Source organism: Calonectris borealis, chromosome 20 (genome assembly GCF_964195595.1).
Source record: "Calonectris borealis chromosome 20, bCalBor7.hap1.2, whole genome shotgun sequence".
NCBI classification, from domain to species: domain Eukaryota; kingdom Metazoa; phylum Chordata; class Aves; order Procellariiformes; family Procellariidae; genus Calonectris; species Calonectris borealis.
This window is the reverse complement of record NC_134331.1, coordinates 960,768-983,244: the sequence shown is the minus strand read 5'-3', so window position 1 is coordinate 983,244 and position 22,477 is coordinate 960,768. Positions and strand designations below refer to the sequence as shown.

The 22,477-nt window shown below is 47.4% G+C and overlaps 1 protein-coding gene across 4 annotated transcripts in view; it reads left to right on the top strand.

Annotated features, from left to right (window-relative positions):
• The window catches only part of TBC1D16 (TBC1 domain family member 16), a 34,203-nt gene that overhangs the window by 481 nt on the left and 11,245 nt on the right, over positions 1-22,477 (top strand). For 3 of the 4 annotated variants that reach the window (XM_075169315.1, XM_075169316.1, XM_075169312.1), the window contains exons 2-4: positions 6,303-6,538; positions 7,580-8,210; positions 22,026-22,223. In XM_075169315.1, coding sequence (XP_075025416.1) covers positions 6,361-6,538; positions 7,580-8,210; positions 22,026-22,223 — 1,007 coding nt within the window. In that variant the 5' untranslated portion in view covers positions 6,303-6,360. Of the gene's footprint in view, positions 1-4,584; positions 5,257-6,302; positions 6,539-7,579; positions 8,211-22,025; positions 22,224-22,477 lie in introns of those variants that run through there. The other variant, XM_075169313.1, reaches the window with a different exon arrangement.

Below are 22,477 nucleotides of genomic sequence, written 5' to 3'. Positions count from 1 at the left end.
GGGGAGGCGGGCGGGATGCTGCCCGCTGCCCCCGGAGCCCCCGGGGCGGGCGGTGCGCTGCCGCTCGGGGCTGGCAGAAAGCGGAACAGTTCTCAAACTTTATCTTCGGTGATTTTGGAGTGGCTACGTGCAGCTGGAATGTTTTTATGATTTCCTTACTTTTGGGGAGGTGGTCTTCTCTCAGATTACTCCAATGCCTACCTCTTCGTTTGCTGAGTTCTGTTATCCGCGGAGACGTGAAGATGGATGGTCTGGATCCTTGGCAATTATTTGATGTATGGCCTTCAGGAGCTCCAGGGCAGGGATTACGTGTTGATATATTGCTCACTGTGTTGCTGACACTCTGTAAAACAACTCTGCTTCTTCCTCTCGGAGGTCTGCCCGTCTCTTCTGTTCTTGGACTGGTAGCTTGTCTTGCCGAGGTATTATGTTCTTAGTTGCCACTCTGAATAGGAAGTAATAAAAATGAAAGATCTTTTAAGAGGAAATAGTAGAAAAGTTAAGACCAGGACAGCTCAGGGTAAAGATCTCAGGCTTGCTGCTTGTTTTGTAGAAGCCTCCTTTAGGTTTGTAGGCTTAGAGGAGCTTGTTCTTGTTCTGGTGATAACTTGGCTAAAAGCAGAGAAGTCTCTGAAAGCTGCTTCTCTGACCCTGCGTTGGATTTGCTGAATATCTGGGTTTATCCTCTATGTCTCGCTGTGTGGTTGGCGTAAAGCTGGAGAGCCGGGATGGGGCAGAGCATTGCTTTCTCTGTCCAGCAGGCAAGAAGGGAGGGAGGTATGGTCCTGCCTGTGGCAGGGCGAAAAGGAGACTATTTTGAAGCGTCAGAGTGGCAGAGACGCGTGGTCTGATGTCTGTCGCATTAAGAAAAGACTTTGTAATCAGTTCATCAATTCAGCCGTGAAATCAGGTTCCTGGGATTTTTTAGCTGCTGATATTTAGGGATCTAGTACTGTGAGCGTTATCAGGCCACGACTACAGGACGTTGGAAATAAAAAGCCATAAAAGTGTTACCTCCTGCACAAGCACTGCAGTTAAGTAATATGAAATGATATTTAATCTTGTGATGGAGGGACATATGGCACAAATAATTTCTCAGTGCTAAAGCGTGTGTTGTGGTTTGACTTTTGGTGCTGGAGGGGTGGTAAGCTTTTTGTTTGCTTTTTTATGCCTAAGCAGGTGTGGCTGGGAGCAGCAGGCAGGCCATGAAAGCATTTCATTTCCCTTTTTATCTCTGAGTCACAAACTTGCAGGATGTAGTCTGCTGTCCCTTTTTTACCTTCTCAGCTGAGATGCCTCTGAGCGAAATCTGTTCCACTGAAGTGACTGCAATTGGAGTTGTGCGAGTGTCAGGTTTTCAGCCTTCGCTGGAGACTGCTGTTACTTTTCCTTTACTCTGTACTCTGTGTGCCACTGCTGTACCAGCAGGTCAGGGATGAAAGACTTTTTGGTGACCTACATAATTCTCCCCATGAAATGTGATGACTTCAGAATGGCTCCCTATGGTAAACTTTTTTCCTTGATTTGGCTAGGTCATCTTAAATAGCTCCAGCTAATAGCTAGTAGTTTTGAAAGCTTTTTTTTTTTTCCTTCCCCCTAATGTAGAGGTATTGCAATACAAAGAGAAGGTTGTTACAAGGGCTGTCATGTATACGTAGAGAAGTATAGATCAAGTGAGTGACTAGGCGAGAGTTGCACAGAAAATCCAGTCAGAGGACTGGAAAGAAGCTGTGAGTCCTGACTCCTGGGCTCCTCTACTCGGTCTCCGGTCGCTCTGCCTTCCAGCGCCTTGTAATCTGTGCTTGAGCTACAGAGATGCAAACCCTGCATTTGCTTTTCCCAAGGGGAGGAAGAGGCAGGAACTTCAGCAGTGTTTGAGACCTCGCCGGTGCAGTGACTCTGTACTCCTTAAATATGTAAAATCAAATTTAAGTCACTAAGGGCAAAAAAAAGAAAAAAAGCTTGTTGCGTTTTTCTTACTTAAGGCATTTCACGCTTAAATTTGGTGCCGATGTTTGACAGCTCTTGTTTCTCCTCTGTGCCCAGGCATGCTGTAGGTCTCATGTTTCGCTGCAAGAGCCCTGTAGCTTGGCTTATTTTGCTTGTAAAGCTATTAAACTCTTGCACAGCAAATTTGCCCTTGGAGCCGCAAGGCCCGCTGCCAGGCACAAAGTGCTCAGCGGCGTGACTTGTCGGCTGAGCCGACCCCAAAGCGCAGGCTGTCATGTGCCTCCATAGGCTAAATTTATTTGTGAGGGAAGCCTGGTTGCCTTGTGTGCTCATGAACTGCTCCAGTGCTGCACAGACCGGGAGTAATGAATGGGCTGGAGCCTGTGTCAACCCGTGCAGGAGCCCTGCATTGCCCTCCTTTGCTGGAATACAGGAATCTTGTGCAACCGGAGGCAGCAACATTTGGTCCAGCAGCGTCTGCCAAGGTGAGGGTGCGATCTGCCAAGCCAAACAGGATTTTGTTGTTGGTCGGTTTGTGAGAAGGGAAAGGGCATTTCTAAGGGAGACGAGCAGCTGGTGTTATTTGAGATGCTGCTGGCTGGAACTGGTCAGGCTCTTGGGAAGAGGCTCCTGGGGTGATTTCAGGAGTTGGCTTCCCAGCACGCTTGTGAGATCTCGTGTAGCTGAGAAGTGCTGGCATTGACTGGGAGAGCAGCCAGGGGCTGCGCGAACAGACTCGGTAGCTGTAGCAAAGATTTTTAGTGGCGACAGTTGATGTGTGGGAGAAGAAAATGTATGTGTGCTTAATAAATATTGGCACTCACAAGAGCTTATCAGCTAATTCAGTGCTGCAGCTTCTAGAGAGCTGGGTTGTCTCTGCCACATTGAAAAGAATCCCTTCAGATCAGGGGATAAATAGAAAATTAATATGAAAAATACATTTTTTTGAATGGTGCTAATTTAATGCTGACTTAGCTGTAGGACAGTTCCCGCTTGCCTACCCAAGCTCCTGCAAGAAGCAGCAGCAATACCTGCTTCTCCTTACGACCCAGGCCCCACGTGCGTGCAGACGACGTCCCACACAGAAAAGGGCTGAGAATAGAGCAAACCCTGCAGATTCGGTCTTTTTGTTCCTTGCTGGTTTGTGTTGTATGAACTCCTGTCTTCTGGGAAGGAGCAGCACATTCACAAGCTGTGTTTCAGAGACTTTTGGGGTTGTACGAGTAGAATAGATGACCTTCAGAGGTCCAGTCCATCACCTGGCCCTAGCAGGGACCAAATGCCTATCTATTTCTGTGGCTTGTCTTTGAAACCCCCCAGCAATGGAAATGGCCTCTTCAGGTTGCCCTACTCTGGTACACCACTATCCCTGCTGTTAGAATGACTAAAGTAGATGTTCCTTGCCGCAGTTCAGTTGCCCTACTGCTTCTCCTGTCCTCCATGGACAGCTCTTCCTTTTTTTGGCAGTGACAATTCACATGTATGAATTGCATTCCCCTTTCTTTAATTTTCCCTTGGCAATCTCTTTCCAGATCACTCTCGTCACTCTCCCTGACACTGTCCAGTGACTTGCATCTGTTTTTCTTTAATGCTGCAGCCAAAGCTACACAGAATTCCCTAGCCTGTGGCAATGGTGAAAGGATTAATTTGAGACTTGCTGATGATATTTAAATATCCCAGTATATTTGGCTATTTGTTTGCAGTATTGTAGTGGTCTCTGATTTCTGATGCTTAGCTCTTCTGCGAGACAAATGCAACAGACTAAATTTCTATTCTTCACCTCATGTCTTCTTTTGTTGTTGTTGTTTCCTCTTCCCAACCTGCGTGTGCATACCTGCAGCGCCGTCCACCTGCACGTCAAGGCAGTGCTGAAGCAACAGGTGTTCTGCAGGATCAAAGTGGTGTTTCCCTTTAAATTGCTCCTGCTTTCCAGGGAGCAGCTTTTGATCTTTTACCTGTTGCTTTGTTCTTTCTCTGCTAGGTAAAAGCTAATTAAATGTTGCCTCAGTTGGCAGAGGAGTCCTGCACCTCTGCCTGCATTCCTGAGAGCCCCTGGAGAGCTGCAGTAGGACATCACGCAAGCTCTTGGTTCATTTGTGCATTCCATCTGCTGTCCTTCCTCGTGTTTTCTGAGGACGCATTCCCTGGTCAACAGCCGCAGCCTCCTGATACCACCTTCCTCCTTTGCTTATGCAGGTTTTGTGCTTTTAGAGTTCTGATGAAATAGCTGACATAGCCAAAGGTCTGGACATCCAGGCTGGTTTCAGTCTTGACAGCAGCGGGGCATAGCTGAGCAGACCGTGCTGCCTACAAAAGGTTGTGGTAACAGATGACCCTCTTCAGATGGGCTGGAGGCTGAGGGCCTTGATGCCGTACAGGTTGCTCCACATCACTGCTTCAGACTCCCTCAATGCTGTGTTGAAATGGTGTGTTGTAACGTGGTGGTGGGAAGGACGAATTGCAGCAGAGTTTACTGTCTGTATTCTTGCAGAGTGCAATGAGAGGAAAGGTGACTTGCTCTTTAAATATGATTGAGGCAAATTACTTTCTCTGAGGTAGAATATAGAGTCTGAAACAGTACTGTGTTTTTTGACAATCTGGACAAGAACAAGCACATGGCTCCATTGGTGTTAGGTTTTTTGGGCTGAGACCTGAAGATATGTGTTGTGTTTGGTGCTAGAAGGAGACATGGGTGCAAAGGACTTCCAAAGTAATTCTCTTACCCTGAACATTTCCCGGGCACAGTACGTAGCAGGGTTGAGGCTTCTCCATCAAGTTCCAGCAGAGCCTGAAATGCAGAAACTGCTTATGCTGTGATTCAAGCTGACAAATCTAGCGATTGCCAGTTAAACCAATACTTTGTCCTTTAACGAAGGCTCTGTCAACTACTTGGCAGTCTCATTTGCAATCTTCTGTATGTACAAATCTGTTGGAATCAGGACAGCTCTTTTCCTTCCCTGCAGCTTTCTCTTGTCTCTTCGGGAACCGCTGGTTTCTGTTTGCCCTCTCTGCCTTCTCCCTTCCTCCTTTGTCTGGACATACCGTTAAAACCGTAGAGCTATTCAATGTTAGGGGCTTGCTTTAGGCCCCTAAATGTTTCCTGCATACAGTGCCCCGGTAGTAGAAGTCAGGGCCTGTCTGCTTTTCTTTTTATTTCTGGCTACCCCTGTTGTGTGCTCTGCAGAACGTGGAGTGGGACTTGTCACGAGGAGGACACTGAGCGGATCTCTCCACGTGCCGCCCCTGGACCTGGCACCATGGCGATGTGTGGTGTGTGCTAGGTCGGACTGGCCTGTTCCTGAGCAAGTAAGGCTGTGTAAATACAAAGGAACAAAAGTAGATGTTTCCTCTCCTTGTGTACTTTCGGCAGAACAGAAACCGCCGTGCCTCTGATGGTCTGCTTCCCAGCTAGGGACGGCAGCAGCAGGTAGAGCCTGCTCTGCGTTGACTTGTATTGGGCTATCTGTGGGATTGCTTCGTCCAAGACCCACCTGCTGTTTCAACACATCGAGTCTTCTTCCTGATCAATCTGCTAAATAGTTTATAGCTTGGGTGACCCCTCTGGATTCACTGTAGAGCTCCTCATCAACAGCCCCAATGAGGAGCACATCTCGTTTGAGTACAGAGCTTACTTGGGGATCATACTCCACAGTTAGCTAAAGCTACCTATTGATAGATGAAATGTTTGCCTTGAATTGGCGTGCCATACGCTGCTATTGGAGCAAACTCTGTTGAACATGGCTCTCTTGCCACTTATCTCTGAAAAAGCTCTATTTAACTATCACTGCTCAAAAGAAAAAAAAAATGCCAACCCAAAAACCTCAAACACACAGCAGGGATGTGCCAAAAATTGGTAAGCACGAGATGAACTTATTTTGATTAATGTTTTTCTGGATATCAGTGGTTACTGTGGATGAAGCAACAAGTCCTTGTTTAATGTCATGGTCTCAGCAGTTTTTCTGTGCTGAAGGAATCCTCCAGGGTCTACTCTGACGCTCTTTGACATCCCCAGGACAGTGATACATCGGGCAGCTCTGCATCGCTGAGCTATTCCCTTAATGGGCAATTTTCAGTGACAAGCATTACTTTTCTGTTTCCTCCCCACTATTGAAATGTGGTTTTTTGCTGCCTTCATATTTCTTCGTTGCAGAGAAAAACATCCTGGGATTCTGTAGTTCAGCATCTTTAAAACATAGAGGTGATGTTAGAGATCCAGAGCGTTTGGAGGCTCTTACTTGAGTTGTAGGATGATGCAGCAGTTGATGGGAGATTCCTCCTTCTCAGACAGTGGTAGGCATGTGCTGTGCTGCTGTTATATTTTTTTTAACACTATTTTTCCTCCTTCTTGGCAGATCTTCTGAATTTAGCTCCTGATTAAAGCCGACAGATAATGGAAACATTTCCTTGGCGATGTCTCTGGGGCGACTCCTCCGACGTGCCTCTTCAAAAGCTTCTGACCTCCTGACCTTGAATCCTGGTGGTGGCAGCAGTTCATCTTCCATACTTGATGGGGAGATTATCTACTCTAAGAACAATGTCTGCGTCCATCCACCTGAGCTGCTACAAGGCATCGGGGAGCATCATCCAGGTGATAGGGTGTTGCAGACACTGCTCACTCACTCTTTTTCTCTCTCCTGGGGGGTGTGTTTGTACCAAATTCTACATCTTGGGCTCTAAAGAATGAAGAGGTGCCAGTGGGGGACAGGGCAAGGCAGTCTTGTAGAAGACTGAGGAAAGCCATCCACAAGCTGATCCATCAACTCTTCTTTTAGTAGGAAAATTGATGATATTTCTCCTTTCTCTTCTGGTCTAGCGTGGATTTACCTGTTTTAGTAAGTCCTTTTGTACTGCCAGAAGACGGACAGTTGTCATTTGAGGACAGTAACTTCTGTTGCTCTTTCAAATATGTGCATTGTTCGGGAAAGCCAAGTATCATCTTGTAACTGTCATTGCTAGAGTGACCTCAACAAAAGGGGAAAGAAAGAAAACCTGATTGTGGCTGCACGCACTGGAGTAAATGAAGATAAATACTCCCCGTGCCTTTATTCTCATAAGTTACTGCGCTCTTTCATGTTTTCATCAAAGATAGCCGTGGCTACTGGCTTAGCTTCACAAAACTAATTATTCTGTGAACATTGACCCACGCTTCCTTTTTTGTGTGTGTGACTCTTTTTTTCCTATTGGCTTTCCATGAAAATTGTAGCCCTTTAGCTACAGTAAGGTAAATATTCTTGAGAAAGAAATGTTTAGCTGGCACTTGAAATTGTTTAACTAACAAACAGTAGAAGTTTTTCATGTGGCAACATATTTCACAATTTACTCTTGATTAGTAATCCGTCCAGGATGTTGAAGTAATTGCATGTCATTTCTATGTCCACTTAGGCCAGAGGGAATTTAGACTATTCAAAAGCCATATGCAGACTTGAAATTATTTGTAAACACTGAATAAGGCTGAGCACTCCGCAATCCATTTGGCAGAAGTCTCTCCTGTTAAATAATAAAAGGGTTTGTTTTGCCCATGTGTAATGGTGGTGAAGTGGGGGGAGACGGGGAGGGCAAATTTCAGGCTTATGCAGTTTCCTTAGAATAAATCTGTGTCATAACTGGTTGCTCCTTTGCTCTCTCGAAGGCTATTTGTGCTTGTACATGGAGAAAGATGAGCTACTCGGAACCACGCTTATCCTTGCCTGGGTGCCAAACTCCCGCATTCAGAGGCAGGATGAAGAAGCCCTGCGCTACATCACTCCTGAGAGCTCCCCTGTCCGTAAAGCTCCCCGCAAACGCGGCCGCCACACTCAGGGTTTCGGCACTGTCCGGCAGGCTTCCCCCACCGAGCAGAGAGGGGCAGTGATCCTGAAAGGAGAAGACGTCCTAACTGTGTCACAGCTTGTGAAAGATGTGGCTTACATCAGCTCCCCCTCTTCGGAAGGGGAGAAGCTCTCCCAGTGCTGCCCCACGGCAGACGGCACCCGCCGGTCCCCCCAGCCTGCCCGCAGTGACTCAGGAATCCTATCGACAATCAGTTCTCAGGAGGAGCAGAACAGGTCGGAGCTGTCGGTGGAGGGGACAGAGGAAGGTCTGGACTGCAGACCAGAGCCGGGAGAGGACGAGGGCTCCCTGGAGCTGTCTGCTGATGACGTGAGCAGGGACAGTACTTTTGACTCTGATTCTGATGCCTTCTCTTCCCCCTTCTGCCTCTCTCCCATTAGTGAAGCCCTCGGGAAAAGCAGTAGTTCTGTGTTTCTGGATAATGAAAGCAGGTGAGTGCCTCCTTTTCTCTAGTTTCTGGGTGAATAGCTGGGCTGCTGGTTGCTGAGCTTGGAGATGCTGAAGGAAACTGAGAAGCATCACAGTGGCGTTGAGCTGAATATCCTGTCTTGCTTCAGACACCTGTATAATTTACAGGAAATCGTTTGCCGGCCAGTCCTGCTTCTGCTCGGTGAACCCTGGCCCCGAACATTCAGAGCTGTATGCGCGCAGCCTTTCAGGTGAACTGTCTTGAGCCCTGGAAGCAGCATTACTAAATTAAAGAGGTCCTTTGTTGGTCTAATTGGCCCTGCTGAGGAGATGTGCTTGTTACTTCTTGTGGAGAGCCACATCAAAGTATCTGTCTGACTTCCTCTGAGCCGTAGGTGCCTCTCTGCAAGGCACCGTGTTGACATGAAGTCTGCATGTATGAGCTTGTTTTGCTGGTGTTCAGAACGTGGTCCCACTTAAGACATATAAATATTAATTCTTACATGTCTAACCTGGATATTTTAGTCAACTGGTATATCTGGTATATCTAAACGTCAACGCTTCTCAATGGCATCGGCAGTAAACTTGACATAGAGGAAAGAGGGCACCTTGGCAAAGGAATAATGAACAGTAGGATACCTATATAACTTACTGTATTGATATGCAATGTTTCTGGCTTTCTGGTCTGTGCTCTCTGCAGCATATCACTCATTTCCATCTTGGGGAGGATGGGTGTGCTGTGTTCATGAAGCACCGGGGGGCTGATTTTAAGGATATAGCTCAACTTTGAAACTACGCCTGAAATTAGGAAAAACGAGTTCTCCTCTGTGCGTGTCAGCAATGTACAGACTACATTAAGACTTGACATTTGAAGAGATTTTGCCCCTTTATTTTATGGGCTAATCTCAAGCCCAGAGAATGCCAGTAAGGACAAGGTTTATGAGAGAAGTATTCTAATCGATTCAACTCTCTGGATACTAAAGCACTTCAGTGTGGTGATCTCAGACTTTGTATCAGCTTTGCGTTTGATATGTGTCCTAGCAGTACGCTTCTAATTAACTGCGAGTCCACAGGGTTTTCTGGGCTTGAGCTCTGCAGCAGCTGGGTGGGCAGCGGTTTGAGCAGCGCCTGGGCCCGGCCAGCACGGCTGTCCCGTCCCACCCCACCCCACCCCACCGCAGCTCTCCTCTGCAGAGCGGAGAGGCGCATTGCGGGGTGCCCAGGATGGGCCTTTGGTTTCCAAATCGCGTGGAACAACGTCGGTTTGACAGTGTCTCTTTTAGCTCTCTAAATAGGATGCCTGACAGTCTTTTTTGACAAGTATTCATAGGAATGTAAAAGACTTCGGAAGCTACATAAATGTCACAAAACACACCTTGAAAAAAATTTACAGAGAGGCCTTTGAATGATTAAACATCATTCCTAATAACTGACTTTATTTTGTTGGTTCCTAGGCTTTTTGCCCCATTCAGATTATGTTCTAGCACTGGCTACTGCTTGGGGCTTGAACCTTTAGTTGCATCCGCTTTCAGAGAATGTCGTGTTGGTTTACAAATTTCTTGGCCTTGACTTAAAAAACAGAAAACCCCCAAATCCACTGCCACCAAAGCCTCTGTTTGTTTAAGGTGTGTAAATTTTTTTTACCTGAAGCAGCATTGACAATCTGTCAGTGTTTGACCTGTATCTATCACTCTGAAAAAAGTGAAAGGGGAGGGGGGGCTGTTAAGCACTTTTTTGTAAATAAAGTATAATTAAAATACTTCTGTGAACGTTTCCGGGTTCCAACGGTAAGATTCTTAAAGGAAAAACCTTCCTGTCTTTCAGTGAGTATGTGGGGAAGCTGTGGCCTCAGCCGTGGCGCAGTTGATCCGCACACCCTGAGTAAGGGGGCATCGTCCCGCTTGAGCAGTTAGAAGCGGGAGTGGCGAGGCACGTGTTCAGAATAATGTCCTAACTGCTGAAAACCGGGAGATTGAGCTCGTCCTGGGGAAATCCCAGTCCTTGGCCTGGGCCACAAGGCCACGTGCTGCCCAAGGCGTGCAGCCGTCTTGGGGAGGCTTTGCACCCGACAGCGTGCACCGGGAGAGGAGCTGGTGCAGAAGGGTGCCGGCGCAGTGCTTGGGGGCACGGCCAGCGGGCAAGGAGCGTTGTGGTTTAACTGTTTTGCAACACTTAGGCTCTGAGCTGCTAATAGTGTCAGGGAAGGAAGGAAATAGAGTTTATTGCATCTTCACTACCTTGCCTGTGAATTCATGCAGCATTTCCCTGTTGTTCTGCAGCCTGGCTCAGGCGAGCCCTCTGCCGGCTTTCCTCGCCGGCTGCCGGAGTCCTGGCAGCTCCAGAACGCAGAGGCTGGCTTTGCAAACACACGGCTCATGGTCCTGGTAGACTTTTCTTTTCTTTTTTTTTTTTTTTTTTTTTCTTTTTAACTCCTCTGGCACCAGTCTGGAAGCCTTGTACAGTGTATGCGGCACTCATAATTTGCAGCAGATTAATAAAACAGACCTTTCATTGTTTGGGACTTCAGGCTTGAGAGGCTTTTGTCCAGTGTGTCCATTTTTTATGCCAATTTGTTCTTCCCCATAGAGCCCCCTTGCATGATATCTGCAGGACCTTACAAACTGTTTGAGTCAGAGATTTTGCATAGAATACTTTGCAAAAGTCTTGCCAAAAAGACAAGATTCCCTTATTCCCTGCGTTCATCCCAGCATTTTGGGGGGCGGGGGGTGCTGTTTCAGAAGTCACTACAAGCATGAGAACAGCTTCCTTGTTTCTTAAGGGTTTTTTTTTTTTCTGCTGGCTGCTTCCCATCTGAGCCAGAATTGGAGTGCGAACAAAGTTTGTGCTGCTGGCAGATTGTTTCAACTCTTTTCCCTCCCTACCCCCCGGTCACCACCACCTCCCTGCAAAGAGGAACGAATGTTTCTGGTTATTTCCCTCTGCATTGGGGAGTTGTTGTAAAGAGAACTCTGCTTTTCCCCGTGATTATTTCAGAAGCTGAAGCAATGCATTGCACGGGTGTTTCAGTCCAGCCACCTTTCTTTCTATGCAATTAGATATCGTCAGACGTGGAAAAATGTGACATTGTGGAAGAGTTAGGCTGTACATGTAGACTTGGATCAGATAAGATCAGGCTGGGCAACTTACATGGCTCAGCAAGCTGCTCGCCAAAGTATCCGTATGACCAGGAGCCACAAGTCCCGTATGCCTCCTGGTGCATCCCCCGAGAAGGCGGCCTGGCCTCCTGGGCAGGAGGGAGCCAACAAACACATGCTGGTGCGTGCGGGACAGGGACCGGGAGGAAGAAGGGAGATGGGCTTGGACGCGTTTGAGTTGCACAACGAGTCAGTCATTTTAAGTCAACAACTCGCCTTGTAGAACATAAGGAAATAAAAACGTATCCATTGTTTTTTCGTTTTTTTTCCTCTTTGCTTCTCAGTTTGACAGGCTGCCAGGGATCCCATGCAGCGATCGATGCTTTCCTCCCATTTACGCAATTCCTCAGGCTAGGAGCTATGGGAGTGTCCCATCACCAGCATACACGTTCTTGCTTCTCTTTTTAGATGAGCCTGGCACTACTTCTGCGTCGTGCACTCATCTCTTGTGGAAAGGTGGCTTTGCTCTCTTGGCTTTTGTGTCCTTGTTAACTTTGGGGGCCCCTTTCTGCTCATAGTATGTGGTTCCTGCAGGGAGGTAGCTAATGTGGGAAGTGCCTGTACCGATAGTGGCTTTTGTCACTGACTGCGTTTCTGTAGGAAAGGAGGGATACTGGAAATAAAATCGTTCCATTCTGTTCCTTTTCTCCCCTGCCACCGTTGTTTGCTGTCTGTCAGGAAACATTTGCCTCGTGGTCTGAAGGGCGCTAATTCAGGACAACTGTACTCCATACCCAGCTTTGGCTTGTGGCCGCCCTGCTAAATTACTGAGCTTGCATTTTCCTCATCAGTAAAGTGAAACGAAAAGCCTTTTGTTACATCCTGGAGACCAAATAGCATCTGACACCTATATAGTGTCTTTCAACCAATGCTTCTGAAGTTATTTTAACTGACCATGACATCAGATCTATACCAATCGGTTGCAGAAGCACTTAGTGCTCTGTAAGTGGGGTTGTTGGGGGTTTTTTTTGTGCTGTGGCAGAGTGATCCCTAGTTAACAGCAGCTTTCCCTAGCACTGAGTGGTAGGGCTGCTAGAGGCTTTTCACTTCGCTAATAAACTGCATTTGCTGTTACCTGATGAGCACCATATAAAAATGCTGAAGAGGACAAATAAATGCTGGCATTGGTTCCTTCGCTAACTTCAGGTTGGGATGCTGGTCAATACAGTCAGAATTTGGACCGAGAAGCCTCGGTGGTGGAATTGTATGAGTGGAGCTTGGGGCAACGTCTGGCCAGAGGCTGGAGCTCTGCGAACAGTCCTGCCGGTGATGAATAGACGCCAGCTCGCGCTTCCACAGCACTTGCTTTAAAGGATAAGCAGAAGCGACGTGACCAATGTGGTCATGGATATCTACACAAAAGGAAACGTCTTTCATAAGAAGGTGATAATTTTAGCAACCAGTAATAAAAATAATGAAACATTTTCATAATGGAGCTAAACGATGGTACAGTTCTCATGTTCTTTAGCAGACATGAAGTCACATAACAGAACTATTACAGATGGTCGAGGCAAAGCACACCACACAACTCCTTTGGCATCGCAGTTGATGCAATTTTTACAGATGTGTTGCACATCCTGTTGTTAAGCCTCTTCCCAGGGAGCTAATCAGTAAATTACCTTCTCACGAGGGAGCGGAGGTGCAGCGTCACGGAGGGTGGCAGCAGCTGCAGGAGCGGGTGGTAACAAAGCATACGGTGTTGCATCATGTTGTTTTGGCAGCTCACCTGAAAGGCTTAGTGCTGTTCAGGCCTCTGCAGAATAAACAGGAGGCAAAATTATAGGGGAAATGAGCTGAAATTAGTGTGAACTGGCAGGAGCTCTGGAGTCATCAAGAGGTTGGGAATTCATCACTGTTGTAACAGAAGTGATTATATTCTTAGAACCAGGGGAATTGGTCACAGACTTCCAAATCTCCTGTAACTTCTTGCAGCATCTTGTGTCTTACTTTTAATGATTTCAGCCTTGGGGATAAGTGCTTGGGGTGCCTCACTGCTTCTGGTTCAGGCTCCAATTCCCTAGGACCTTGCCTGAACTAGTACGATTTATGATGTAAGACATCGAAGCACCTAATTCCGTTTGTACCCAAACCCATGCCCAGGAAAAAAATATCCCCAAATCCTTCTTCCATCAGGAGAACCGTCCTTTTTCCCTTCTCTCTGAGTTGTGGGGTAGGTGTAGGCTTCATCTGATGCAGTACTTTCAGGTGGTCTGCACGGAGCCGGGTGCTGGCAAGAGGAGCTGGCCTTAGCAGTTTGCCATCAGCAATGCCGTGTAATCAATTAACGTTGTTATCGGCTGCAGAGCTGAGAAGGTTGGACAGATCCAAGAGATTGCGGAGGCATACGGCTCTATCTTGCTTTATATAAATATTTGAACAGCAAGAACATTAATTATAGCAGGTTTGTTTTTTCCCTCCGTTGGTTCGCTGCCAGATTTCTGTGGAAGAAAATAGTGACAGCTAACTGGAGATCGGGAATTGCAGCTAGCGGGATGGTGAAGCTATTTATTTGGGATTTCAGGGGAGGAATAGTCAGTGACGAGAGCGGGTGATCCTAAGAAAGAGACCCCACGGCCACGCAAAGGGGAGCGATGGAGGAACAGAGAGGAACGGCTTTGCCCCCCCAGGTTCTGGGGCGCCAGGCGTTGTTCGGGTTTGCTTTCGAGGACGGGGATGCTCTGAGCTCCCGCGTCGGACGCGGCTCCGCTCTCGCGGGGGCCGCGGGGGGCCGTGGCCGTGGCCGCGGGCGCGGGGCCGGGCGGTGGGCGCGGCGCGGCCGCCAGGGGGCGGGCTCCGCCCAGCGGCGCGGCCGCGCGCTCCCCGGGCCCGTGGCCGCTCGCCCCCCGCCCGGCGGGGCCGCCCCCGCGGCGCCGCTGCCCGCCCGCCCCCGCGGCGGAGCCGCCGTGCCCCCGCGGCGGGTAGAGCTGGGGCCCGTCTCCTTCCCGCCCCTCGGGAGCGCTTTGCCCGAGGGTGCGGGTCCGGCGCTGCAGCCCCCCGCGCAGCCGGGCTGGGGGGCGGCGGGTCCGTACCCCTGTTCTTCACTCGTCCGGTTGCGATGGAACAGAGCTATTGACAGCAAATGACAGCGTGGGCTTGTCCTGGAGACACAGAGACTTTCTAAGGGGGCGCCGGGCTCCTCTTCCCGAGTGGGCGGTGGGTTCGGGTGGGAGGCCGGCGATACAGGGCGGGCTGACGGCAAGGGCGGGGGGATCTGCTGGGCAGGAGCAGGGCAAGATACAGCGGTGGCCGCTTTCTCCGGGAGGCATTGCAGCAAAGTGCCTTTTCCCAGGATATTCTTGCATTTCTTCTGTTACTTATTTATACGATCGTAACGCCCAGAAATCCTAATTGAGAGTGGAGATAAATGGTGCTGGCAGGTATCCATAGCTTTGTGAGGGAAGAATTGCGTTAACTGGATCAAAATAAAGAGCATGTCCCCTCTGAAAGTACAACAGTATATGCAAATAAATCTGCATAGTCTCTGTCTTCTTGGCTCGGTCCTCGCAATTATAACAACATTAAGCATTTACAATAACTCTGAAACATGCTTTTAGTCAGCTCTCCTTTTTCCTCTCCCTTTTCTGCTACTTGAAGAAAGCTCTCCCCTTGGGAAATCCGCATTGTATTGTGGAAACAGTGAAATTCTCTCTGGGTGGTGCTGGCTCTGCTAATACTGGGTCAGCAGCAGTGCAGAGTCCAGGGAGTTGGTTAACTTTGTCTGTCAGTAAAAAGTCCCCTGAAATTCCCAATTCATTACTTAGAGCCAAGAATATAAGAACAAAGGTAATCTTCAGGGCTTTCAAGGGACCGGGGTTTTGAAGGCTTGATTGTAATTAGCATAATTAGTGTAGAATTTTATTTTTGCATGGATAGAACTGAAAGAAAAAAGCAAAATAATCCATTGATTTTAAATATAAAATAAACACTGGTAAGAAAGGTCCTCTTTTCCAGTCTGGAATAGGCTGAAAAGCAAACATTATTTTTTGGGCTTTGCTGAGAAATCACTTTTTCCATCTAAGGAATTTTTTTTTTTTAAGTGTTGCATTTCGATTGATTTATTAATGAGCTAAAGCCTAGGCATGAGGTGCCCCTTCTCTGTATGGATTGTAAAAATCTGCCATTCAGCTTTTGGAATATTTTTCTTCCTTAAAATGAAGGTAACATTTGCATCATTGAGCAGCATACGCTCGGCTCTAAATGATTTGTTGTGTTTGGCTTCTCGGGAGCTATGTGTATTTTATTCATAAGCATCGAACTGCTAGCTCTGCCCCTGCTACCTCACTGCACCAAGAACTCACAGAGAAAAACCTTGCTTGGGTTTTACCTAAGTAGCCTACACCTGTCTGGAAGTCTCGTCTGTGAAAAACAGATTGCTTGTCTTTTAACGGAAGGTGTATGTGTATCACATTCCAGACTTCGATTGGGTAAAAGAGATTAAAACACTCATTAATTCACTACAAACTTCTGATTTTTTTTTTCCCTTCTCATTTACATTCAGAACGATTAACTCAAGAATTCTGAGTTTATTTTGTTTTCCTTTTGGTTTAATTCACAGCAGTTGGGGGAACCCTTTGGAGGTAAGCGGGGCTGTTTGTCTAATGCCCCCTCTTGCTGGCTAAAATCGCTCGGCTTCCCTTCAGGCCACGAGGTCTTGGAGGAATGAGTTAGGAGCAACAAAGCCCCCAGTGTAGCGAGGCTTCGCGCTCCGCTGCCGCCCTCCTCGGCAGAGCGGGGCGGGAGGGCAGCACCCGGTCCTGCTGCAGGGGTGGGTCGTCCCGGGGCGCCCGCCGCTCCGCCGCGCGGGTTGGCCTTTGTCCGAGAAGATTTGGGATGAGGAACCGGTGGCAGAGGTGGGCGCTGCGTGTGCTCTGGGAAGGGAGGCAGGGTGCTGTAAAAGCGGATTGCGATAGCCTCATAAAGCATAACAAATTGTTTTTGATCTTTATTTCTCAAGGACAAACCAATTACGCCTATCAGAAGGCAAAGCTGCATAATCGGGTTTCCTTGAGTCCCTCATTTCGTTGTGTTAAAATGTTCTTTTTGGCGGGCTTGTGTTCGCAGAGTTGATGTTAATTCAGAGCCCCTTCCCTGATCATGAACTTGCTGTTACGGTCCAAGGTCAGAGGGTGAATGTAGAAGTTGCTGCCCTCCCCGCGGCGTGTGCCGGCGAGGTGGCCGACGGCTGGTAGCCACAAGCCTTCTTCTGCTCTTTCCCTGTTGGGGCGGAGGGAGGGATTCCAATGCTTTTAAGATGTAAATAGCTGGTTCTTTGAATATCGTTAATAACACTAACAATAAGAAGAGTGACTAACAATAATACACTGACTTTTAGAAGTGCTGTGGATATGCTTCCTGGTGCCGAGCGTGAAAGGATACAATTATTTTTCATAACCTTTTATTTTCCCTTTATGGCAAGCGAAGCAAAGCAAGTTTGTCAGAGGCAGAGTGCTCCTAATTTGGTCTCCAGTGACCTCTGCAGCCGTGATTGGCAGTCGGGTGTCAGGAAGGAACTTGTGCCTGTGAGATAGAAATGAGCAGAACAAATGCCGTAGGACAGCTTGGGTTCCCTGGAGGACACAGGCTAAAAAAGGTGAAAGAAGTGCAATTACAGGAGGTTTTCAGCACAGAAAGTTAATTAGCTACTAAATAGCATTTAGTGCAGTTCAACGTGGGGAAATTTATGTTTTGAAAGCAAACAGATCAATGGAAAGCCTGTGGAACAAGCTTTTGGAAAGTCCACGTTGACATTCGTGTACTTTGTACTGTAAGGTCCTGGGCAGTTGTTCACACGTTTCCCGAACAAATGGGGAAGAATTGTTAGATTTGTTTCCACGCGTGTTTGCAGATGTATAGATACGCTCCCACGTGATGAGGATGTTTTGACATTTAATTTCAGAAACTCTGGTTAGACTTTCACCCAGACTATCTAACACCTTTTTCCCTATTCACTGAGGTCAGTGTAAATCCATTCTGTTTGGGCTCTTTGAGGCAAAGGAACTTCAAGTTCCAAATATTTTCAGCCAAAGGGTGAATTTAACACAATTCTTAACCTAGTTACTGGTCTGTGCTGATCAGTTGTGAGTAGCTGGTGCAACTGCAGCGTTTCGCTCTCAACGTCTGGCTCTCCGTGGCCACGCTGCTCTGGAAGCTGGTACCATCCCACAATCTCCTTCCAGTCCTTCTCTGCAGCGCGACTTGGAACGACTAGAAATATTTTGGCAAATTTTTTTTAATCCCAAATTACCGATCTGTTTTCTTTTGCACGTCTTTTATATGTCGCTGAAGTCAGCATGTTTCACAACTCATTGTATCTGTATATTGTCAAGGACACTTTTTTTAATCAGAACAATAGATTTGGGTACCAGCTGCCCAATATTACCTCACTTTCTACAGTCGCTACACTAAATTTTTAGGCATTTCAGGATAGCTTTGAACTTTTATTGATGGATTATTTGTTTGAGGCTGTCTGTCTTAGACATTTTAGGCAGCTGATGCTGCCATGGGCTATTTCACCTTGCTGGAAAGAAGAGGAACCTAGAAGGTCAGTGCCTGTGGGGAACAGTGGAGAAACAGAGAAATGCTAACCCCTGGGGAGGAAAAGGGGCATGTAATTCCCATTACATGGATGCTCATACATTATGATGATACTTATTGTCTGTAAATGATGCTTCACAAGCCAGTGTGCAGGAATAGCTCGGGCTATAAGGAAAGCTGCTATTAGCGAAGGCGTGCTTTAGTACAAGGGTGATGGAGAGCCAGCTGAGGAGGGTTTGGCTCTTGCAAGCGGCTCTCTGGGAATCGGGTGGTGCGCGCTGACAGCTTAGGTAACTGCCACATCATGGCTATAATCTTCAGCCCCTTTCCCTCTTATAATTACATTTGTCACATCGTGTCGTAAAATGAGTTGTTAGATCCTTGTCGCTGAAATAGTCTTCCCATGTTACTGGTGCAGGTCTCTACCCTGGCTCTATAACACAGGTAGTAATTGGGTTTATCTCTCTTTGTGCTGTAGTGTGTACAAATGCTTGGACCGAACAGTAAGGTAGGTCCCATTACCACCTTACTGCGCGCTGAAAGTCTCACTTGCCGAGTGTGGCCGGCCTCCTCGGATCGGGCGTGTGAGAGTTCCCGTGCGGTGGGAGGAGGACCGTGGCCACCCTACGCAAGCCCTTGCTTTCTTAGGGGCTACAAAAGCTCGAGGAATGTAGATATGGTTGATTGCTGTAGTTGATTGTTGAGTGGAGAAAATACATCACCACCTGGTCTTGCTCACCAGCAAGAATGAGATGTATTTGAGAAAAAAGGGTAATGGGACTTCAGTAAGGGGAAAAGGCGTAGGTGGAATCATGAATATGTCCCTGGGTTTCCTGCCTCAGGTTTTGCTAATCCTCCTTATTTTTTCTCCGCTGTGCCTTTTATTCCCGTGGACCATAGCACTTGTCCTCTTGTTTTGCTGAGCAGTGCTGCATACTAGCTGGCGCTCTGTTTTTCCTGGATCCCACAACCCGAAGTCTCTCTGGAATGTCCTCCAGCTATTTGCCTTGCAGTGCTTCAGCTCCCTGCTTTTGCACTCTGATATAAATCCCTTATCTAACGGGTACAATAGTCTGACAAATAATAAATTGGAGAATTCTCCCCTTACACCTGTGTATCTTGTGTGCCTAGTTAGAGGTCTCCCCAAAATCCACGAAATTAGCATTGATCATACTACTTGTTGTTACTTAAGTACAGAATAATCTCAATATTAAAATTATTTTAAAAAGTAGTCCAACGGATTAGAATAATTTCCATTTTTTTCAATCAATATATACAGGAAAAAGTAATTTTAAACACAGTGAGGTTTTTTCCTTAATTTCCGCAGTGACTAAGTACACACCAATGTATGAGGTGGTACTCTCTCTGCATCTATATTGTGTACGAACGTACGTGTTTATCGACCTCTCCAAAGGGCATGGGGTGCACAGATGTCTCTCTCAGATTTCATACTCTACATCAATGAAAACATTGGAATTTCCCTGGGCTGCACACTCTGAGGCACCGTGCTTACACTCACTGGCTTTTTGCTGTCCAGAAAGGGTAAATTCACTTACACGTGTGGCTTCAGATTGCTTACCTCTATGTTGGATGCATGTACAAGCTTGTAGCTAGTGGCTAAATGTGCACTGTACACATTTGTCTTGAAGAAGCATTTTAGAAAATATAACATTGCCAGCACCTTTGTGACTGGGCTCTCCAGCCTTGAGCTGTCGGGTAGCTACTTGTGTATCTGAAGCAGGTTTTGGTTACGTAGCAAGTAACTGCAGCTGGCAATAGCATTCCGTGCTGAGGAGCTACACAATTCCCTGGGATCAAAGCAAGCCTGCCCAGCTCTGCTGGTAACTATTGTTTCTTGGCAGTCGTCTCTCTGCCACCGGTCGTTTGAGATGATGCTCTTGAAGAATGGGCACGTTGGCCTCTGTGACAAGGGAACCGCAGGGACAATGATCCTCACAGCCAACGCGTCTTCCAGCTCTTCGTCATGCTGACCAGTTCATCTTTGCAAGAGTTTTAGAAAATTGGTTGCCTCTGCTTAGTCTTTGAGCTAGTTTGAGTCATCTCTTCCAGGAAAATCCTGTGTAACCAGCTGTGGCTGTTATGAAGTGTTGCTCCATAAATACCAGCTGCTTATAGCAAGCAGTCCAGCACAAGTGTCTTGTAGCAGGACTCCTATTACTTCTGCATTAACATGAGATACCGAATGTTGTGGGAGTTACATTTTGCAGCTTTATCAGAAAGTAACACTTGATTTTTCACAAGGGCCAGTACAATTTTCATGGAAAAATTCACAACGTGCAGATGATGGTGTATAGCCGCACTTGAGTGACTGGAAGTATCCCGGTGTCTACCCTAGAAAAACTGCTGTCCTTCCTCTTTGAGTGAGTTTGGGTATGTCGTATGATCCCTGCTCACATGGCGATATTGCCATGTCACTTCTAAGACCTCAACCTCCGAATGGCTTGAATGTAAGTTTTGCTTTGATGCTTTCTTTCAGAAAAATGGAGCAGCAGAACTTCATGAACAGAGTAGCGAAGACACTTTTTCAGCTGAAAGTAAAACAGACTTCGTCTCATCTACATAATGCTGCAGAACTAGAGAAGGGGGCTCAGGGATTTATTTCCCATGCGTGTGGGCGCCAAGGTTTAGAGTCATACATTTGAACCGGGCAGCTCGCAGGGGCTTGGTTAAAAATTTAACCCACAACTAACTGGGATGTCCAGAGACCTGTCCATTGGAATGCAATGACCTGAACCATGGGTAGATGCTGCAAATAAGGCTCGTCCCTGTGGAAGAGGCACTGTAGCCAGGCTTGGAAAGCATACTGATGTGGTGTGCTGCAGATGCATGCTGAGTGTGTGATTTTCAGCGTTCAGTGCCTACATTGTTAGATAAGCGGATTAGAAAACATTGCATAAAGTGGCATTGCAGGGGGCTGTCTTTATACCTGCTACTTGCCTTGTTTTGCACACCCTGATTTCACAGCGGAACCCATTCAGAGCTTGCGCTGAGATTGTTCACATGTATTGGCCTTTTTAAGAATCAAGGGGTCACAGTTTCAGATTCACTTAATTCTCAAAGTAGTGATATTTTTCTTTTGGGATCAGGGCTAGTGGCGGGCATGTGGGTTGTTTTAATTTAAACTCAGTTTACTCTTGAAGATAAATATCTGGGGCGCAGTGAGATGCTAGCGTATTGGAAGACGGTTGGGTTCACTTTCTCTACTTTGCGGTGGGTTAAAGAGCTCATGTGTAATTTCCCGTTCCTTAACTCTCCAAAGTTTCAAGTTTGCAAGCAGAAACCATTCGTCTGAAGTTTATACACACGAATCCAGGCTTGTCACTTGCAAAGGCATAATGAGAAATTTCCCCCTCGACCTGAGGGGAAATATCTTTGGATCTTACTGGTCACTGAGGGAATTTGCTGGATGAGATCCCTAGTCCATGCTGCCGTCAGAATGCGCTCGCTCCTCCTGCCGCCGGCCGGTGCGGAGCAGCTGAGCTGCGTGCTGAGGTTGCTTGCGCTGTGGGGCAAGAAGTCTCTTCCTTTGGAAGTCTTCGCTGAGTGCTGCTGGAGCTGCTGAAGCAGCCTGGCGAGCACCTGTGCTTCTCCAGTCGTGTTTTACCGATGGCCCAACGTTTTGCGTCCAAGGGGTCGTCAGTCCCAGAGGCATAATGGTTTGAAGGGGTCCTGCAGCTGAGGGCTCTGTGGTGTGGGCTGGAGGGCAGGCAAGTGCCCGCTGGACTGGTGGGGTCCCCAAACTGGTCTTGGTGCTGCGATGAAGGAGCAGGGGACGGGCCGCTCCTCGGAGCAGTCTGGGCTGTGCCCACTCTGGGCTTCTTCATTTAGCCGTCTCAAAAGTCTGTGTTTTGAGGAATGGTTTTCGCTCTCCCCGGTTCTGTGTGGAATTCAGGAACAGACCAAAACCAGGATCTTTTTTTGGGATGGTAGGGAATTAATTTAAGTAAAAATAATTTAATCTCTTACGCGGGCTGTCAGCTATTGACTCCTTAGGCCTGCACGGAATTCCAATTTCAGATCTCTGTCAAAGGATTTTTGACTTGGAGCATTTGTGGTTATTGCACGTAACTGCAGTCTTCTTTGGCTGACGTCTTGCGGGGCTTTCTTCCCCCACGCTCTTGTCTTCAGGGACACGTGTGACAATCGCATGACCTGCTCCACCAACTCTGCCTCCAGCCTCGACACCAGTGCCCAGTTCCAGGAGAATAATGGGCAAACGCAGAGCACCAGATGGGACGAACAGCAGAAAGTGTTTGCCCTAGAGCAGGTCTGTGGTGTTTTTAGAGTGGACCTGGGACAAATGAGATCCCTTCGCCTCTTCTTTAGGTAACGTATTATTGTGTGTGATATTTGTGTGTGCTCTGGATCAGTGCGCACGGGGCTCTGGAGGCAGATGGCTTCTGCAGTCCTCCTTGGAAGTCTTTCCCTAATGGTTGTCTCCAGGAAAGCAAGTGTCAGCCTTCCCCGGGAGAGCCTCTGCATTACAGTTATGGGGCCTAAAGGATTTTTTTTCCCTAGTAAGTTAAAGGTTGCTCTTAGCTATCTTACCAAAAATGTTTAAAATAACCTGGAGGTATGGA